Raw genomic sequence first — 20,950 nt, 5'->3', positions numbered from 1 at the left:
AGATCGCATTTGTCAATTTTGGCTTTTGCTGCTGTTGCTTTTGGTGTTTTAGACATGAAGTCCTTGCCCATGCCTATGTCCTGAATGGTACTACCTAGATTTTCTTCTAGGGTTTTTATGGTATTAGGTCTAACATTTAAGTCTCTAATCCATCTTGAATTAATCTTCGTATAAGGAGTAAGGAAAGGATCCAGTTTCAGCTTTCTACTTATGGCTAGCCAATTTTCCCAGCACCATTTATTAAATAGGGAATCCTTTCCCCATTTCTTGTTTCTCTCAGGTTTGTCAAAGATCAGATGGCTATAGATGTGTGGTATTATTTCTGAGGACTCTGTTCTGTTCCATTGGTCTATATCTCTGTTTTGGTACCAGTACCATGCTGTTTTGGTTACTGTAGCCTTGTAGTATAGTTTGAAGTCAGGTAGCGTGATGCCTCCAGCTTTGTCCTTTTGACTTAGGATTGTCTTGGCAATGCAGGCTCTTTTTTGGTTCCATATAAACTTTAAAGCAGTTTTTTCCAATTCTGTGAAGAAACTGATTGGTAGCTTGATGGGGATGGCATTGAATCTATAAATAACCTTGGGCAGTATGGCCATTTTCACGATATTGATTCTTCCTATCCATGAGCATGGTATGTTCTTCCATTTGTTTGTGTCCTCTTTTATTTCACTGAGCAGTGGTTTGTAGTTCTCCTTGAAGAGGTCCTTTACATCTCTTGTAAGTTGGATTCCTAGGTATTTTATTCTCTTTGAAGCAATTGTGAATGGAAGTTCATTCCTGATTTGGCTGCTGCAGCTGACCAGCACCGATTGTCCGGCACTCCCCAGTGAGATGACCCCAGTACCTCAGTTGAAAATGCAGAAATCACCGGTCTTCTGTGTCGCTCATGCTGGGAGTTGGAGACTGGAGCTGTTCCTATTCGGCCATCTTACCACTATTTAACAATATTATTCTAACGTCTTTAGATTAGAATATCAAATTCAGGATCATGCTTTTAAAAACAGTCATTGTAAGTTAGTAAGAAAAATTCAACCTCACTAATAGTCAAATAAGTGCAATTTAATATGTCATAGAATTTTTTTGACTTTAATTTGGTAAAGATTTTTGGCATTATTACATATATTTGGTAAATTTTTACCAAGTTAAAGATGAAATTTTGGCAGGATTTAAGAGGTGTTGAGACTTGGCAGGTTTTCTACAGGAAGTAAAGACAAGAATTAGCTTTCCTGAAAGTTGCTTTCAGGAAAGCAACTGGTCACAAGTCATGACCTTAAAATACTTATGCCCCTTAACATAAGAGTTGTGTTGCTAAGAATCTGTTTTAAGGAAATAATAAGTAATGTGGCAAGGGATCATTGACAAAAAAATGTGTTCATCACACTGTTGTTTTAAAAGCTTGACATGGGAAGCTTCATAAATGGCCAGCAATAGGAAAATACTTATATTGTGGTGTATTTATCCAGTGAAGTATTATATGTACATTAAAATGTTTTAGAAAAAAATTATTTACACTAATAAATGTTCCTGATATAATGTTTCATAAAAAGCAGCATATATAGTCTTTAATATGTGGTACAATTCCATTTATGTAAAAATACTTCTGTATATACACAGAAGGTGACTTAGAAATACACAGAAATATTGGCTGTGGTCATCTCCATCTTAGTCAATCCTAAACTGCTTCTTTTCAGTTCTGTATTTTTAAAATTTCTAAAGCAAATAGGCATTACAGTTGTTTTATTTTAAAATGAAAAAATTCCATTGAGGATCTAGGTATTTGAAGATCTCCCTATGGAGTTAAACTCCACGGTTTGTAGAGGACCTTGGAATCTAGTTCTCATGCTCATCTGAGAGATGTTGTTTTTGAAGTGGGGAGAAATAGGCAGTCAGGCAGGTGGCATTGCCCTGTGATGGTGCAATGGAGTGTACTGAACTTATTGAGCTATGGGGCATTAAGATGCTGGCTGGAGCCACTTTCTGCTTCCCACTGCTTTCTGGAGTTCTTGGCCCAAGTAGTGAAGAGTCTGCTGTAGCTACCCTTGAAGGGTGGGTCCCAATTATACAACATGGATTGGAATGTTTCAAAAATGCCATATTTTCTATGGAAAGGGATTATATTGATGGTCCCAAGATGGAGTGGACCCTGCAGTGCTATTTCAAAGCTGATTTCACAAGAATTGGGGGAAAGGTTATGTGACCTCAGCATTGGCTCAATAAACTAACACTTACAGAGTGCCTGCTGTGGATCAGACAGAATGCATAGCTACCGACACCTAGCAGGCTGTTGGGTGATGAATGAACTGATTGCAGAATTGCTCAAGCAGTGAGCATACAAATGCTACCTCTTCTCTTGGGGCTGTGTGGTTGGAAAAGTCAATGTACCTCTTGTAGGACAGGAGGTAGCATTAGATGGACAGAAATTCCTTTAGAAGCCCCTTAACAGAAGTGTTCTAAAAACCACACTCTACCTGTTTTCTAATGTCCTGTATCCAATTGGTTAAATGTAATGGACATATTTTTGGTATTACAGATAATTTTAGTTTTTATTGCTGTTAGGATCTTAACAGCAATGACCTAAAAATGCCTTTTCCCCTCCTCCTGCCCTTTCTGAAGAAATAGCACTGAACTGAGATTTACTAGATCCACATTCTACCTCCAGTTGAGACAGTAACTGGCTGTGTGACATTGGGCAAATCACATTAACCTTGTCAGACCTTAGTTTTCTCATCTGTCTGGAGATTGGATCAGTATACCCCTAAGGTCTGTTCTGGTTCTAAAGGCTATAAATTGGTCATCCTCTAAGCTCAACTGCTTTTCTGTCTGATTCATTTCTCTCTCTCACAACCAGGAACAGCTTCAGCTGCGGGGCTCCTATATCTGCACACGTGGGCAGCAGCTATGTCCGGCTGTGTCTTTGCCGTCTTTACTGCGTCTGTGTGGCCTCAAGCACTTGGACACCTTATTAACTCAGGGACAAACCCTGGGAAAACCATGACCATTGCCATGATATTTTATCTTCTAGAAATATTTTTCTGTGCCTGGTGCACAGCTTTTAAGTTTGTCCCAGGAGGTGTCTATGCTAGAGAAAGATCAGATGTGCTTTTGGGTGAGTATATTTGAAAGGTCTGGATTAAAATAATTGCTCAAAAATATCCTTATGGACTGACCAGGATTTAGCGCCTTATGTAACTGGTAGAAGTAAACAGGATGATCTAGCTTTCTTAATAAAATAGACTCTCTTGATTAAAACACAAAACCTGGAGGGATGTCTAAATTATAAATTAAAAACAAATGTCTTAATTTACCAGCGCATTTGAGTAATACTTATTACTACAAAGGTCTTTTAAATTAATTAGTTGTGAAAAGATTCAGTCCATACTAAAGCATAACACTTGTGTTATATGATGTGTTAGGAAAAGGTATGATCATGATACTCATGCTGCCACTTCAGTGGTTGGCTTGTAAATATACATGGGGATTGTGATTTTTTGGGGTTCCCCTGAATTTCATTTATGAATGTTTTTTTGAAATGAGGTCTTACTCTGTTTCCCAGGCTGTAGTGCAGTGGTGTGATCATAGCTCACTGCAGCCTTGAGCTCCTGTCCTCAAGCGATCCTTCTACCTCTGCCTCCCAAGTAGTTGGGCCTACTAGGTGTGGGCCACCACACTCCACTAATTTAAAAAATTTTTGTAGAGATGGGGGTTTTACAATGTTGCACAGGCTGGTCTTGAACTCCCGGCCTCAAGTGATCCTCCTGCCTTGGCTTCCCAAAGTGCTGGGATTACAGGTGTGAGCCACCACACCTAGACACTATCATTTTTATTTACTATATTTGTACCAAAAAATTCATATATCTTAGTGTAAATGATAAACCTCCAAATCATAGCACAAATATATTTACCATTTTAGTAGTTATGAATTTGCATACCAAAATTATAATTTCATAAACTTAGCTCAGTTTAATATTTTAAAAATTGATTCACATACCAAAATTATAATTTCATAAACTTAGTTCAATTTTAATATTTTAAAAATTGGCTTCTGGCAATAATAAAATTATTGGTGTATAACAGGCATACATAAATCGAATGTTGTGAATCATTTAGATAACATAATTTTAGCTTAAGTAACATGTCAAATTCTTCCACAAAATGTTTGAAAGATGAGGAGAAAAAAACATGTTAATAAGGGTTAAACTCGTTCGTTTGTTCAGTTATTCATTAAGAACATTAACACGATTTCACTGGTTATCTACATTTTGAAAAAAATATGATCATCTACCTTATGTTCCAGGAACAGTGCCAGATACTGAAGATTATTTCTTCACCTTTTTATCTGTATAAATTTGTGGGGTACAAGTGCAATTTTGTTACTTGCATGGGTTGCATAGTGATTAAGTAAGGGCTTTTAGAGTATCTATCACCCTAACAGGGTACATTGTACCCATTAATCAATTTCTCATCACTGCCCCCTTTCCCACACTCTCATTCTTCTGGTCCACTTTATCTACCATTCCCAGCTGCTGAAATATTAAAAACACCCACTGTCCTTGCCTACCTGGGGCTTTAGTTGAATGGGGGAAACGCCATATATAAAATGAGACAAATACTTAAGAAATTACAGTTGTGTGAGTGCTACTCAGGAGAAGTGAAGGCTTCTATTTGAGTTCTGTTTTTTTCTTTTTCTTTTTCTGTTGCTCCAGCTGGAGTGCAGTGGTGCAATCATAGTTGTGTATCCTTGAGCTCCCACCTCAACCTCCCAAGTAGCTGGATCTCCAGGCTCACACGACCATGCCTGGCTGATTGTTATTTTTTGTAGAGATGGGGTCTCACTTTGTTGGCCAGGCTGTTGTTGAACTCTTGGGCTTATGCAATTCTCCTGCCTTGGCCTCCCAAGGTGCTGGGATTACATCTACCTGGGTTCTACTACAGTTCCCCTGATGCCCTGACAGATATCCAACTACTCTGTACATTTTCCCATATGCTTTTCTATCCCCTGAGCTAGACATCTGTCAGGACAGGCTGGTTTGAAAGACATATTTTAAAATTACATGAAATATTTTTGAATTAACTTGGAGAATTTGGTATTTCTGGTAAATACTCAAGCTTTTATCTCATGAGAGAAATACATTGCTGTCTTTCTTCTGTGGTAACCTTGGCTTTACAAACTTTGTATTTCTTCTGATTTCTTTCAGGTGTGTGTACTCTCCCCTGCTTTGTTTTCTTGTCCAATGCCCTGCTTTTTTTCTTTTACAAGCTTGCTTAGGGATCTGCCATGAGAATAAAACAAATGAAAGTAAGAGCTATTCCATACATGAGTTTGTTTCTTTAGAATTTTATGAACGATGAGTTTTTTTTTTTTTAGTTTCTTCTCACTACTTATGGGATTGTAGAAACAGTGCATAATTACAGCTTCATACAACTAAGAACTTTAAAGAAAAATAAGAGTGATGTTATTTGATAAGGCCATAAAAGCCAAGAAATATTGGTAATATTTAGAGTAGCTTTTAATACAACTGAGTTGAAAATAATCTTTATTATATCAGAATTTAGTTCTAAATTTATTTTCTGGGTTCCTCCTGCTGTTTCCTGGAAAATTGGATACCGCTGTTTTTGCTTGGCTTCTGACTTTCACTTGACATTTCTTAAATGCCTTAATTTCTTAATTTCCATATGGCAGCATATCTCTGTTTCCATTTTTAGTGTGTATGGTTTTAGATGAAGTAAGTAAACTTTAAGTGTAAGCTAGTTTGCTGTGCATCCCAATTTAGCTCTACTTTATTGTCTGGTCTGTTGGCACACTGTGAGTTCCGGCATGCATCCTCTGTGAGGCCTCTGTGGCCGGAGAACTCATATCCTGGGGCAGAATTATTGCAACAATCACTGTCATATTAAGAGCCTACATATGCTCCATTGTGATCCTCAACCTGGTGCACGGAAGGGCTCTTATTGCATCCCTATGGGAGCTCAGAAGATTTTACTGTCCCCTGCCCAATCAACAGTCAGTCAGCAACACCTTCAGCAACCTAACAACTAGGAAATACTCAAGAAATTCAAAGAAATATGCATCAGGAAAAGACTGGGGTCCTCTCACTTAAAACATGATTCCTAGAACCCTACCTGATATTTTCCAGTTATCAAAGGCACTACCGAAGTAATTGCTTAGGTTTTGAGATAAATTAAATCAGTACATGAATTTCCAGGGTATGTTCCTTTAAAAGAAATCTCAGCTGCTGGAATACAACATTGGAAGGATTTTTGGATCAGAGTATAATGTATTATTTCTTTCCCTTGTAACAGGGACAATCTTGTTAATTATTGGGCTGAATATGCTATTTGGTCCTAAGAAAAACCTTGACTTGCTTCTTCAAACAAAAAACAGTTCTAAAGTGCTTTTCAGAAAGAGTGAAAAATACATGAAACTTTGTAAGTATAGTTTTACATTCTTAAAAAATTAATTATATAAAATTCTAAATGTATGAAATTAAAGAGTATAATGGTCCCTCAGATATCCTTCATCCAGTTTCAGCAATTCTCAACATTTTGCCATGTTGTTAACAGCTGTCTTCTCTACTTTTTTTTAAAAAAAAATATACTTTAAGTTCTAGTGCACATGTGCACAATGGGCAGGTTTGTTACATAGGTATATATGTGCCATGTTGGTTTGCTGGACCCATCAACCTCGTCATTTACATTAGGTATTTCTCCTAATGCTATCCCTTCCCCAGGTCCCTACCCCATGGCAGGCCCCGGTGTGTGATGTTCCCTGCCCTGTGTCCATGTGTTCTCATTGTTCAATTCCCACCTATGAATGAGAACTTGCGGTGTTTGGTTTGTTGTCCTTGTGATAGTTTGCTGAGAATGATGGTTTCCAGCTTCATTCATGCCCCTGCAAAGGACATGAACTCATCTTTTATGGCTGTGTAATATTCCATGGTGTATATATGCCACATTTTCTTAATCCAGTCTATCATTGATGGACATTTGGGTTGGTTCCAAGTCATTCCTATTGTGAATAGTGCTGTAATAAACATACGTGTGCATGTGTCTTTATAGTAACATTATTTGTAATCCTTTGGGTATATACCCAGTAATGGGATGGCTGGGTCAAATGGTATTTCTAGTTCTAGATCCTTGAGGAATCACCACAGTGTCTTCCACAATGGTTGAACTTATTTACACTGCCACCAACAGTGTAAAAGCATTCCTATTTCTTCACATCCTTTCCAGCACCTGTTGTTTCCTGATTTTTTAATGATTGCCATTCTGACTGGTTTGAGATGGTATCTCATTGTGGTTTTGATTTGCATTTCTCTGGTGACCAGTGATGATGAGCATTTTTTCACGTGTCTGTTGGCTGCATAAATATCTTCTTTGGAGAAGTGTCTGTTCATATACTTTGCCCACTTTTTGATGGTTTTTTTTTTCTTGTAAATTTGTTTAAGTTCTTTGTAGATTCTAGATATTAGCCCTTTGTCAGATGAGTAGATTGCAAAATTTTTTTCCTATTCTATAGGTTGCATATTCACTCTGATGGTAGTTTCTTTTGCTGTGCAGAAGCTCTTTAGTTTAATTAGATACCATTTGTCAAGTTTGGCATTTGTTGACATTGCTTTTGGTGTTTTATTCATGAAGTCTTTGTCTATGCCTATGTATTGAATGTTATTGCCTAGGTTTTCTTCTAGGACTTTTATGGTTTTAGGTCCTACATTTAAGTCTTTAATCCATCCTGAATTAATTTTTGTACAAGGTGTAAGGAAGAAATCCAGTTTCAGCTTTCTACATACAGCTAGCCAGTTTTCCCAGCACCATTTATTAAATAGGGAACCCTTTCCTCATTGCTTGTTTTTGTCAGGTTTGTCAAAGATCAGATGGTTGTAGATGTGTGGTGTTATTTCTGAGGACTCTGTTCTGTTCCATTGGTCTATATATCTGTTTTGGTACCAGTACCATGCAGTTTTGGTTACTGTAGCCTTGTAGTATAGTTTGAAGTCTGGTAGCATGATGCTTTCAGCTTTGTTCTTTTGGCTTAGGATTGTCTTGGCTATGTGGGCTCTTTTTTGGTTCTACATGAACTTTAAAGTAGTTTTGTCCAATTCTGTGAAGAAAGTCATTGGTGGTTTGATGAGGATGGCATTGAATCTATAAATTATCTTGAGCAGTATGGCCATTTTCATGATATTGATTCTTCCTATGCATGAGCATGGAATATTCTTCCATTTGTTTGTGTCCTCTTTTATTTCGTTGAGCAGTGGTTTGTAGTTCTCCTTGAAGAGGTCCTTCCCATCTCTATTAAGTTGGATTACTAGGTTTTTTATTCTCTTTGTAGAAATTTTGAATTGAAGTTCACTCATGATTTGGCTCTCTGTTTGTCTGTTATCGGTGTATAGGAATGCTTGTGATTTTTGCACACTGATTTTGTATCCTGATACTTTGCTGAAGTTGCTTATCAGCTTAAGGAGATTTTGGGCTGAGACGATGGGGTTTTCTAAATATACAATTATGTCATCTGCAAACAGGGACAATTTGGCTTCCTCTTTTCCTAATTGAATACCCTTTATTCTTTCTCCTGCCTTATTGCCCTGGCCAGAACTTCCAACACTATGTTGAATAGGAGTGATGAGGGAGGGCATCCTTGTCTTGTGCTGGTTTTCAAAGGGAATGCTTCCAGTTTTTGCCCATTCAGTATGATATTGGCTGTGGGTTTGTCATAAATAGCTCTTATTATTTTGAGATACGTTCCATCATTACCTAGTTTATTTAGGGGTTTTAGCATGAAGCGCTGTTGAATTTTGTCAAAGGCCTTTTCTGCATCTATTGAGATTATCATGTGGTTTTTGTTTTTGGTTCTGTTTATATGCTGGATTACATTTATTGATTTGCGTATGTTGAACCAGCCTTGCATCCCAGGGATGAAACCAACTTGATCTTGGTGGATAAGCTTTTTGATGTGCTGCTGGATTCGGTTTGCAAGTATTTTATTGAGGATTTTCGCAGTGATGTTCATTGGGGTATTGGTTTAAAATTCTCTTTTTCTGTTGTGTCTCTGCCAGGTTTTGGTATCAGGATGATGCTGGTCTCATAAAATGAGTTAGGGAGGATTCCCTCTTTTTCTATTGATTGGAATAGTTTTAGAAGAAATGGTACCAGCTCCTCTTTGTACCTCTGGTAGAATTTGGCTGTGAATCCCTCTGGTCCTGGACTTGTTTTGGTTGGTAGGCTATTAATTATTGCCTCAATTTCAGAGCCTGTTATTGGTCTATTCAGAGATTCAACTTCTTCCTGGTTTAGTCTTGGGAGGGTGTATGTGTCCAGGAATTTATCCATTTCCTGTAAGTTTTCTAGTTTATTTGTGTGGAGGTGTTTATAGTATTCTCTGATGGTAGTTTGTGTTTCTGTGGGATCGGTTGTGATATCCCCTTATCATTTTTTATTGCATCTGTTTGATTCTTCCCTCTTTTCTTCTTTATTAGTCTTGCCAGTGGTCCATAAATTTTGTTGGTATTTTCAAAAAACCAGCTCCTGGGTTCATTGATTTTCTTGACGGATTTTTTGTGTCTTTATCTCCTTCAGTTCTGCTCTGATCTTAGTAATTTCTTGCCTTCTGCTAGCTTTTCAATGTGTTTGCTCTTGCTTCTCTAGTTCTTTTAATTGTGATGTTAGGGTGTTGATTTTAGATCTTTCCTGCTTTCTCTTGTGGGCATGTAGTGCTATAAATTTCCCTCTTAACACTGTTTTAAGTGTGTCCTAGAGATTCTGGTACATCGTGTCTTTCTTCTCATTGGTTTCAAAGAACATCTTTATTTCTGCCTTCATTATCTCGGTGGAGATATCCCGTTTATCATTTTTTACTGCATGGTGTTAGGATGTCAATTTTAGATCTTTCCTGCTTTCTCTTGTGGGCATTTAGTGCTATAAATTTCCCTCTACACACTGCTTTAAATGTGTCCCAGAGATTCTGGTATGTTGTATCTTTGTTCTCATTGGTTTCAAAGAACATCTTTATTTCTGCCTTCATTTCGTTATGTACCCAGTAGTCATTCAGAAGCAGGTTGTTCAGTTTCCATGTAGTTGAGTGGTTTTGATTGAGTTTCTTAGTCCTGAGTTCTAGTTTGATTGCACTGTGGTCTGAGAGACAGTTTGTTATAATTTCTGTTCTTGTACATTTGCTGAGGAGTGTTTTTCTTCCAACTATGTGATCAGTTCTGGAATAAGTGTGATGTGGTGCTGAGAAGAATGTATATTCTGTTGATTTGGGGGTGGAGAGTTCTGTAGATGTCTATTAGGTCCACTTGTTGCAGAGTTGAGTTCAATTCCTGGATATCCTTGTTAACTTTCTGTCTCGTGATCTGTCTAATGTTGACAGTGGGGTGTTAAAGTCTCCCATTATTATTGTATGGGAGTCTAAGTCTCTTTGTCAGTCTCTAAGGACTTGCTTTATGAATCTGGGTGCTCCTGTATTGGGTGCATATATATTTAGGATAATTAGGTCTTCCTGATGAATTAATCCCTTTACCATTATGTAATGGCCTTCTTTGTCTCTTTTGATCTTTGATGGTTGAAAGTCTGTTTTATCAGAGACTAGGATTGCAACCCCTGCCTTATTTTTTTCCATTGCTTGGGAGATCTTCCTCCATCCCTTTGTTTTGAGCCTATGTGTGTCTCTGCATGTGAGATGGGTCTCCTGAATATAGCAAACAGATGGGTCTTGACTCTCTAATTTGCCAGTCTGTGTCTTTTAATTGGACCATTTAGTCCATTTACATTTAAGGTTAATATTGTTATATGTGAACTTGATCCTGTCATTATGATATTAGCTGGTTATTTTGCTCGCTAGTTGATGCAGTTTCTTCCTAGCTTTAATGGACTTTACATTTTGACATGTTTTTGCAATGGCTGGTACCTGTTGTTCCTTTCCATGTTTAGTACTTCCTTCAGGATCTCTTGTAGGGCAGGCCTGGTGGTGACAAATTCTCTAAGCATTTGCTTGTCTGTAAAGCATTTTATTTCTCCTTCACTTGTGAAACTTAGTTTGGCTGGATATGAAATTCTGGGTTGAATATTCTTTCCTTTAAGAATGTTGAATATTAGCCCCCACTCTCTTCTGGCTTGGAGAGTTTCTGCCATGAGATCTGCTTTTAGTCTGATGGGCTTCCCTTTGTGTGTAACCTGACCTTTCTCTCTGGCTGCCCTTAACATTTTTTCCTTCATTTCAATTTTGGTGAATGTGACAATTATGTGTCTTGGAATTGCTCTTCTCAAGGAGTATCCTGTGGCATTCTCTGTATTTCTTGAATTTGAATGTTGGCCTGCCTTACTAGGTTGGGGAAATTTCCTGGATGATATCCTGCAGAGTTTTTTCCAACTTGGTTCCATTTTCCCTGTCACTTTCAGGCACACCAATCAGATGTAGATTTGGTCTTTTCACATAATCCCATATTTCTTGGAGGTTTGTTTATTTCTTTTTACTCTTTTTTCTCTGAACTTCTCCTCTCACTTCATTTCAGTCATTTGGTCTTCAATCACCGATACTCTTTCTTCCAGTTGATCGAGTCAGTTACTGAAGTTTGTGCATTTGTCACGTAGTTCTCCTGTTATGGTTTTCACCTCTATCAGTTCTTTTAAGGTCTTCTCTGCATTGATTATTCTAGTTATCCATTCATCCATTCCTTTTTCAAGGTTTTTAGTTTCTTTGCACTGGTTATGTAGTTCTTCCTTTAGCTCTGAGAAGTTTGATTGAGTGAAGCCTTCTTCTCTCAACTCGTCAAAGTCATTCTCCATCCAGTTTTGTTCCATTGCTGGTGATGAGCTGTGTTCCTTTGGAGGGGGAGATGCGCTTTGATTTTTTGAATTTCCAGCTTTTCTGCACTGCTTTTTCCCCATCTTTGTGGTCTTTGATGCTGGTGACGTACTGATGGGGTTTTGGTGTGGGTGTCCTTTCTGTTTGTTCGTTTTCCTTCTAACAGTCAGGACCCTCAGCTGTAGGTCTGTTGGAGTTTGCTTGAGGTCCACTCCAGACCCTGTTTGCCTGGGTATCAGCAGCGGAGGCTGTAGAAGATAGAATATAATTGCTGAACAGTGAGTGTTGCTGTCTGATTTTTGCTCGGAAAGCTTCGTCTCAGGGGTGTACCCCACCGTGTGAGGTGTGAGGTGTCAGTCTGCACCTAGTGGGGGATGTCTCCTAGTTAGGCTACTCAGGGGTCAGGGACCCCCTTGAGCAGGCAGTCTGTCTGTTCTCAGATCTCAACCTCCATGCTGGGAGATCCACTGCTTTCTTCAAAGCTGTCAGACAGGGGCATTTACCTCTGCCGAGGTTTCTGCTGCTTTTTGTTTAGCTATGCCCTGTCCCCAGAGGAGGAGTCTACAGAGGCAGGCCGGCCTCCTTGAGCTGTGGTGTGCTCCACCCAATTGGAACTTCCTGGCAGCTTTGTTTACCTATTTAAGCCTCAGCAATAGTGGGCGCCCCTCCCCTAGTCTCACTGCCACCTTAAAGTTAGATCTCAGACTGCTGTGCTAGCAATGAGGGAGGCTGTATGGGTGTGGGACCCTCTGGGCCAGGTGTGGGATGTAATCTCCTGGTATGCCATTTGCTAAGACCCTTGGTAAAACGCAGTATTAGGGTGGGAGTTACCCCATTTTCCAGGTGTTGTGAGTCTCAATTTCCTTTGGCTAGGAAAAGGAATTCCCTTCCCCCTTGCACTTCCCAGGTGAGGCGATGCCTCACCCTGCTTCAGCTCTCACTGGTCGGGCTGCACCTGCGGACCAGCGCCAACTGTCCAACATGCCCCAGTGAGATGAAACTGGTACCTCAGTTGAAAATGCAGAAATCACCCGTCTTCTGTGTTGCTCATGCTGGGAGCTGGAGGCTGGAGCTGTTACTATTTGGCCATCTTGGGCGCGCCCCCCCTCTTTCATATTTTTTGTCTCTATGTTTTGGGCTGGGCCTTGAACTAATTCTCTATTCAGCTTGTCTAATTCAATTGTCTTTGAATTTCTAATTTCAATTATTATAATTATCTTTTTATTTCTAGAACTCTATTTGATTTCTTGAAAAAATTTTTTGATTGCTTATTTTAGTCTCATGTTCCCTAGTCATACTTTTGAATACCCTCCTTTATTTTTGTAAATATAATAAGCGTACTTGTTTTATATTCTGATTCAGAAAGTTCCAACATCTGTCTTTGTGGGCTTGATTCTGCAGAGTATTTTTCCTTTGTTTCCTGCTCATGGAAACTTGTTTTCTTGTATGTTTTATGACTTATTTTTACTTTAAGCTCATAGTCCTTGGAACATTTTTAGGGAAAATTCTTGAAACCTGAGTTTAAAGGGTGGTTGATGTATACATGTCACACATGAAAATTAACCCAAGAACTACACATTTCCCCTTTGCACAAAATCATTGGCCAATAAATTCAATGATTTTATAAACCTTGTTATTTTAAAACAGATTTAGTTTTTTTTTTTTTCCTAGTGCCATGTGTTTATTCCCTCCCATGTGAGTGGTTCACATACAGAGCCCACACAGGAGTGGGCACCATGGAATAGGGCAGCATTCCTGGCTTCTGAGGGAAGGATCTTGGCCTCACAGTGTAAGAAGGGAGAGGATGTTTTATCTCCTGCCGTCACTAGGGCCTAGGGGACCCAGGAGCAAATTCCACCCCTTCCACCTCTCAGCCAAGAGAAGCCACCTTGGTGACATTTAGTTCCAACCATTATAGTAAGTGGAGAAGGGATTGGCCTGGTCCAAACCATTACAGGGTGAAGATATAAACAGTAAAGGAAGGTATAGTTTGGATGAGGCCACAAAAGAGGGCAGATGACACCATCAGAAGCTTGTGCAGGGGAGGGACAGTGACTGGGCTTCTGGGCTGCTTAGTCCCTGGTTTGGCAGGAAGGGTATGGAAGATGGGTGGGGCTCGGTGTTTGGCATTGATATCCACGAATTCAGGCTTGAGGGAAGCACCCCCCAGGAGGAAGCCATCCATGTCAGGCTGGCTGGCCACCTCCTTGCAGGTTACCCTGGTCACAGAGCCTCCATAAGTGATACAAGTGCTCCGAGCCACATCAGAGATGTTGGATTTAAGACATCCTTGGAGCTTCTTTTGTACTTCCTGGGCCTTTTGGGGTGTTGCAGTTTTGCCAGTACCAATGTCCCACACAGGCTCATAAGCCAGGACGACCTTGCTCCAGTCCCTCACCTTATCTGCGATGACCTTTGTCTGCTCGAAAACAACCTTCTTGGTGATGCCAGCTTCCCTTGCATCTAGCTTCTTCCCAATGCAGGTGATTACTCCAAGTAACTCTGCCAGAGCATGGGCCACTTTCTGCCCAATCAGTTCATCTGACTCCCCAAAGACATACCTTCTCTCTGAGTGCCCCAGGACCACCCATCTGGCTCTGCAGTCTTTGATTATGCCAGGGCTGATCTCCCCAGTAGTCACTTTCTAGCAGTTCTGCACAGGCACAGCAATCTTGGGATCTAGCTTCTGCTGGGTGAAGTTGATATAGGCAGTGGGGGGAGAGCAAACCACTTCAGCGTCAACTGGCACCTTGGTCACATTCAGTGCCAGTGAGCTGCCCAAGACTCTTCTTCCGCCCATTCATTTTCCAGTTGCCCCATCATGAAGAACTTCTTGGAGGGCACCGCAGCACTGGAGATGAGGCACTGAAGGTCAGTGTCAGCAAATTTATTTTATTTTATTTATTTAAAAATAAATAATTATTTCTTTTTTCTGTTTAGTTTTGTGGCTGCTTGTTGGTGTGGGATTGTTGGGGTTAGGACTACGGCATAAAGCCTATGAGAGAAAGTTGGACAAAGTGGTAAGTAATTAAAAACCTTGAAATAGAATTTTATATGGTATATATGTGTGCATATATTTGTACACGTTACCATTCTGATTGAACCTGAATCTGAAGACTTCAGAGCCCTGGACCCTATCTTCTAAACCCTTATGTGCCAGACTGATAAGATAGTGGGATTATTTTATGAAGTTGGGTTCTTGGAATAGGATAGGCCCATATACTAGGGACAAACTGATGATTTTGTTTTATGGAGTTATTTCTGCCATTCATGATTTAACATATCTAAACTATGTGTATTAGTTTGTTCTTGCACTGCCATAAAGAAATACTTAAGACTGGGTAATTTATAAAGAAGAATTTTAATTATCCCATGGTTCTACAGACTGTACAGGAAGCATGGAGGCATCTGCTCAGCTTCTGGGGAGGCCTCAGGAAACTTGCAATCATGATGAAAGGCATACAGGGAGCTAATTATCTTACATGGTGGAGCAGGAACAAGAGAGAGAGGGGGTAGGTGCTACACACTTTGTTTGTTTGTTTGTTTGTTTTTGATGGAGTCTCACTCTGCTGCCAGGCTGGAGTGCAGTGGTGCGATCTTGGCTCACTGCAACCTCTGCCTCCCAGGTTCAAGCGATTCCCTTGCTTCAGCCTCCCAAGTAGCTGGGACTACAGGCAGTGTGCCACGACACCTGGCTAAATTTTTTTTTTTTTTTTTTGTATTTTAGTAGGGATGGGTTTCACCATGTTGGCCAGGATGGTCTTGATTTCCTGACCTTGTGATCTGCCCACCTCCCAAAGTGCTGGGATTACAGGTGTAAGCCACCACACCTGGCAGGTGCTACACACTTTAAAACAACCAGATCTGATGAGAACTCACTCATTCACTATTACAACAACACCAAAGAGGGGTGTTTTATCATTTATTTATTTATTGGAGAACAGTACTGAGGGTATGGTGCTAAACCATTCATGAGAATTCCACCCCCATGGTCTGGTCACCTCCAGGCCCCAGAGATTACAATTCAACTTGAGATTTGGTAGGGACACAGATCCAAACCATGTCACTATGAGATAAGAAATTATTTTGTATTGGACTTTCTGTACTTCTTGGTAGATATTGCTGAAGATAGCAATGTGAGATTCTTTAGGAAAACTCTTACAGATAATTCTTGATTTTGCACACTATGGGTAGCTTATGCCTTGACAGGTAGTAAAACTTTTCTTGTCTCTTTCTTTCCTCTCTTGCTGTCTGCAGTTTTAAATGTTTTAATATCCTTTTCTCTTTTAGAACAGTTGGCAGAAATGAGAATAAGCAATTGAATGTTGTGCTTTCTATCTGATCTGATAAAAATTCTAGTGTATTTCATAATGCAGTCAGAGGTACAGTTTTGGTTAAAATAGAAATTGTTGAGGGTTGACTTTGAATTTTAGCAGTCTGTACTATCAGGAACATTCATTTTGATTAAAAAGCTACACTGAGAACATAGACCATGTTTCTCTTCTTGATCTTTGTATGTCCAGTAACTTACAGAGTACTTGGTAGGTATTCAGAATTAAGTAACTATTTCTTAATAAGTAGATAATAGTAGACGATCATTACATGTTCCTTTAGTTGTTGATCATTATTATTGCAACATAATGTCCATCAGAAAAGGATACCTAATGTCATCCAGGAATTCTTTTGGAAGGAGTTATTTGAATTGGATTTAACACCTGTTCTTTTGCTCATTTTCTCATTCATTCATTTGGCTAATGATTACTGAATGTTTCTTTATTACCTGGTGCCAGGGATACAGATATAAACAAGTTGGACAAGAACTTGCCCTGCCAGAGTTTGCATTCTAGTAGGGGAGAATGATAGTATTCTGAGAACAAATAAAGAAATGATCTCATTTTATTTTATTTTATTTATTTATTTTTTTTTTATTATACTTTAAGTTCTAGGGTACATGTGCATAACGTGCAGGTTTGTTACATATGTATACTTATGCCATGTTGGTGTGCTGCACCCATCAACTCGTCAGCACCCATCAATTCATCATTTATATCATGTATAACTCCCCAATGCAATCCCTCCCTCCTCCCCCCTCCCCCCTCCCCATGATAGACCCCAGTGTGTGATGTTCCCCTTCCCGAGTCCAAGTGATCTCATTGTTCAGTTCCCACCTATGAGTGAGAACATGCGGTGTTTGGTTTTCTCTTCTTGTGATAGTTTGCTAAGAATGATGGTTTCCAGCTGCATCCATGTCCCTACAAAGGACGCAAACTCATCCTTTTTTATGGCTGCATAGTATTCCATGGTGTATATGTGCCACATTTTCTTAATCCAGTCTGTCACAGATGGACATTTGGGTTGATTCCAAGTCTTTGCTATTGTGAATAGTGCCGCAATAAACATACGTGTACATGTGTCTTTGTAGTAGACTAATTTATAATCCTTTGGGTATATACCCAGTAGTGGGATGGCTGGGTCATATGGTACATCTAGTTCTAGATCCTTGAGGAATTGCCATACTGTTTTCCATAATGGTTGAACTAGTTTACAATCCCACCAACAGTGTAAAAGTGTTCCTATTTCTCCACATCCTCTCCAACACCTGTTGTTTCCTGACTTCTTAATGATTGCCATTCTAACTGGTGTGAGATGGTATCTCATTGTGGTTTTGATTTGCATTTCTCTGATGGCCAGTGATGATGAGCATTTTTTCATGTGTCTGTTGGCTGTATGAATATCTTCTTTTGAGAAATGTCTGTTCATATCCTTTCCCCACTTTTTGATGGGGTTGTTTGTTTTTTTCTCGTATATTTGTTTGAGTTCTTTGTAGATTCTGGATATTAGCCCTTTGTCAGATGAGTAGGTTGCAAAAATTTTCTCCCATTCTGTAGGTTGCCTGTTCACTCTGATGGTAGTTTCTTTTGCTGTGCAAAAGCTCTTTAGTTTAATTAGATCCCATTTGTCAATTTTGGCTTTTGCTGCCGTTGCTTTTGGTGTTTTAGACATGAAGTCCTTGCCCATGCCTATGTCCTGAATGGTACTACCTAGATTTTCTTCTAGGGTTTTTATGGTATTAGGTCTAACATTTAAGTCTCTAATCCATCTTGAATTAATCTTCGTATAAGGGGTAAGGAAAGGATCCAGTTTCAGCTTTCTACTTATGGCTAGCCAATTTTCCCAGCACCATTTATTAAATAGGGAATCCTTTCCCCATTTCTTGTTTCTCTCAGGTTTGTCAAAGATCAGATGGCTGTAGATGTGCGGTATTATTTCTGAGGACTCTGTTCTGTTCCATTGGTCTATATCTCTGTTTTGGTACCAGTACCATGCTGTTTTGGTTACTGTAGCCTTGTAGTATAGTTTGAAGTCAGGTAGCGTGACGCCTCCAGCTTTGTCCTTTTGACTTAGGATTGTCTTGGCAATGCGGGCTCTTTTTTGGTTCCATATGAACTTTAAAGCAGTTTTTTCCAATTCTGTGAAGAAAGTCATTGGTAGCTTGATGGGGATGGCATTGAATCTATAAATAACCTTGGGCAGTATGGCCATTTTCACGATATTGATTCTTCCTATCCATGAGCATGGTATGTTCTTCCATTTGTTTGTGTCCTCTTTGATTTCACTGAGCAGTGGTTTGTAGTTCTCCTTGAAGAGGTCCTTTACATCCCTTGTAAGCTGGATTCCTAGGTATTTTATTCTCTTTGAAGCAATTGTGAATGGAAGTTCATTCCTGATTTGGCTCTCTGCTTGTCTGTTGCTGGTGTATAAGAATGCTTGTGATTTTTGCACATTAATTTTGTATCCTGAGACTTTGCTGAAGTTGCTTATCAGCTTAAGGAGATTTTGGGCTGAGACGATGGGGTTTTCTAAATATACAATCATGTCATCTGCAAACAGGGACAATTTGACTTCTTCTTTTCCTAACTGGATACCCTTGATTTCTTTCTCTTGCCTGATTGCCCTAGCCAGAACTTCCAACACTATGTTGAATAGGAGTGGTGAGAGAGGGCATCCCTGTCTTGTGCCAGTTTTCAAAGGGAATTTTTCCCGTTTTTGCCCATTCAGTATGATATTAGCTGTGGGTTTGTCATAAATAGCTCTTATTATTTTGAGGTACGTTCCATCAATACCGAATTTATTGAGCGTTTTTAGCATGAAGGGCTGTTGAATTTTGTCAAAAGCCTTTTCTGCATCTATTGAGACAATCATGTGGTTCTTGTCTTTGGTTCTGTTTATATGCTGGATTACGTTTATTGATTTGCGAATGTTGAACCAGCCTTGCATCCCAGGGATGAAGCCCACTTGATCATGGTGGATAAGCTTTTTGAAGTGCTGCTGAATCCGGTTTGCCAGTATTTTATTGAGGATTTTTGCATCAATGTTCATCAGGGATATTGGTCTAAAATTCTCCTTTTTTGTTGTGTCTCTGCCAGGCTTTGGTATCAGGATGATGTTGGCCTCATAAAATGAGTTAGGGAGGATTCCCTCTTTTTCTATTGATTGGAATAGTTTCAGAAGGAATGGTACCAGCTCCTCCTTGTACCTCTGGTAGAATTCAGCTGTGAATCCATCTGGTCCTGGACTTTTTTTGGTGGGTAGGCTATTAATTGTTGCCTCAATTTCAGAGCCTGCTATTGGTCTATTCAGGGATTCAACTTCTTCCTGGTTTAGCCTTGGGAGAGTGTAAGTGTCCAGGAAATTATCCATTTCTTCTAGATTTTCTAGTTGATTTGCGTAGAGGCGTTTATAGTATTCTCTGATGGTAGTTTGTATTTCTGTGGGGTCAGTGGTGATATCCCCTTTATCATTTTTTATTGCATCTATTTGATTCCTCTCTCTTTTTTTCTTTATTAGCCTTGCTAGCAGTCTGTCAATTTTGTTGATCTTTTCAAAAAACCAACTCCTGGATTCATTGATTTTTTGGAGGGTTTTTTGTGTCTCTATCTCCTTCAGTTCTGCTCTGATCTGAGTTATTTCTTGCCTTCTGCTAGCATTTGAATGTGATTGCTCTTGCCTCTCTAGTTCTTTTAATTGTGATGTTAGAGTGTCAATTTTAGATCTTTCCTGCTTTCTCTTGTGGGCATTTAGTGCTATAAATTTCCCTCTACACACTGCTTTAAATGTGTCCCAGAGATTCTGGTATGTTGTATCTTTGTTCTCATTGGTTTCAAAGAACATCTTTATTTCTGCTTTCATTTCATTATGTACCCAGTAGTCATTCAGGAGCAGGTTGTTCAGTTTCCATGTAGTTGAGCGGTTTTGATTGAGTTTCTTAGTCCTGAGTTCTAGTTTGATTGCACTGTGGTCTGAGAGACAGTTTGTTATAATTTCTGTTCTTTTACATTTGCTGAGGAGTACTTTACTTCCAATTATGTGGTCAATTTTGGAATAAGTGCGATGTGGTGCTGAGAAGAATGTATATTCTGTTGATTTGGGGTGGAGAGTTCTATAGATGTCTATTAGGTCCGCTTGGTGCAGAGATGAGTTCAATTCCTGGATATCCTTGTTAACTTTCTGTCTCGTTGATTTGTCTAATGTTGACAGCTGGAGTGTTGAAGTCCCCCATTATTATTGTATGGGAGTCTAAGTCTCTTTGTAAGTCTCTAAGGACTTGCTTTATGAATCTGGGTGCTCCTGTATTGGGTGCATATATATTTAGGAGAGTTAGCTCTTCCTGTTGAATTGATCCCTTTACCATTATGTAATGGCCTTCTTTGTCTCTTTTGATCTTTGATGGTTTAAAGTCTGTTTTATCAGAGACTAGGATTGCAACCCCTGCTTTTTTTTGTTCTCCATTTGCTTGGTAGATCTTCCTCCATCCCTTTATTTTGAGCCTATGTATGTCTCTGCATGTGAGATGGGTCTCCTGAATACAGCAGACTGATGGGTCTTGACTCTTTATCCAGTTTGCCAGTCTGTGTCTTTTAATTGGAGCATTTAGTCCATTAACATTTAAGGTTAATATTGTTATGTGTGAACTTGATCCTGCCATTATGATATTAACTGGTTATTTTGCTCGTTAGTTGATGCAGTTTCTTCCTAGCCTCGATGGTCTTTACATTTTGCCAAGTTTTTGCGATGGCTGGTACCGGTTGTTCCTTTCCATGTTTAGGGCTTCCTTCAGGGTCTCTTGTAAGGCAGGCCTGGTGGTGACAA

At 39.4% G+C, this 20,950-nt stretch overlaps 1 protein-coding gene and 1 pseudogene across 1 annotated transcript in view; one reads left to right on the top strand and one right to left on the bottom strand.

The window, feature by feature from the left end:
- The window catches only part of CWH43 (cell wall biogenesis 43 C-terminal homolog), a 118,830-nt gene that overhangs the window by 16,827 nt on the left and 81,053 nt on the right, over positions 1-20,950 (top strand). The window contains exons 7-9 of the mRNA XM_030917603.1: positions 2,849-3,106; positions 6,301-6,426; positions 14,741-14,820. Of these exons, the coding sequence (XP_030773463.1) occupies positions 2,849-3,106; positions 6,301-6,426; positions 14,741-14,820 (464 nt within the window). The remainder of the gene's footprint in view (positions 1-2,848; positions 3,107-6,300; positions 6,427-14,740; positions 14,821-20,950) is intronic.
- Positions 13,752-14,686, bottom strand: LOC104660732 (annotated as a pseudogene).

The sequence above is a fragment of the Rhinopithecus roxellana genome, chromosome 2 (assembly GCF_007565055.1).
Source record: "Rhinopithecus roxellana isolate Shanxi Qingling chromosome 2, ASM756505v1, whole genome shotgun sequence".
Taxonomy (NCBI): domain Eukaryota; kingdom Metazoa; phylum Chordata; class Mammalia; order Primates; family Cercopithecidae; genus Rhinopithecus; species Rhinopithecus roxellana.
Note: the sequence above shows the minus strand (reverse complement) of the source record. Positions and strands in the feature narration are given on the sequence as shown.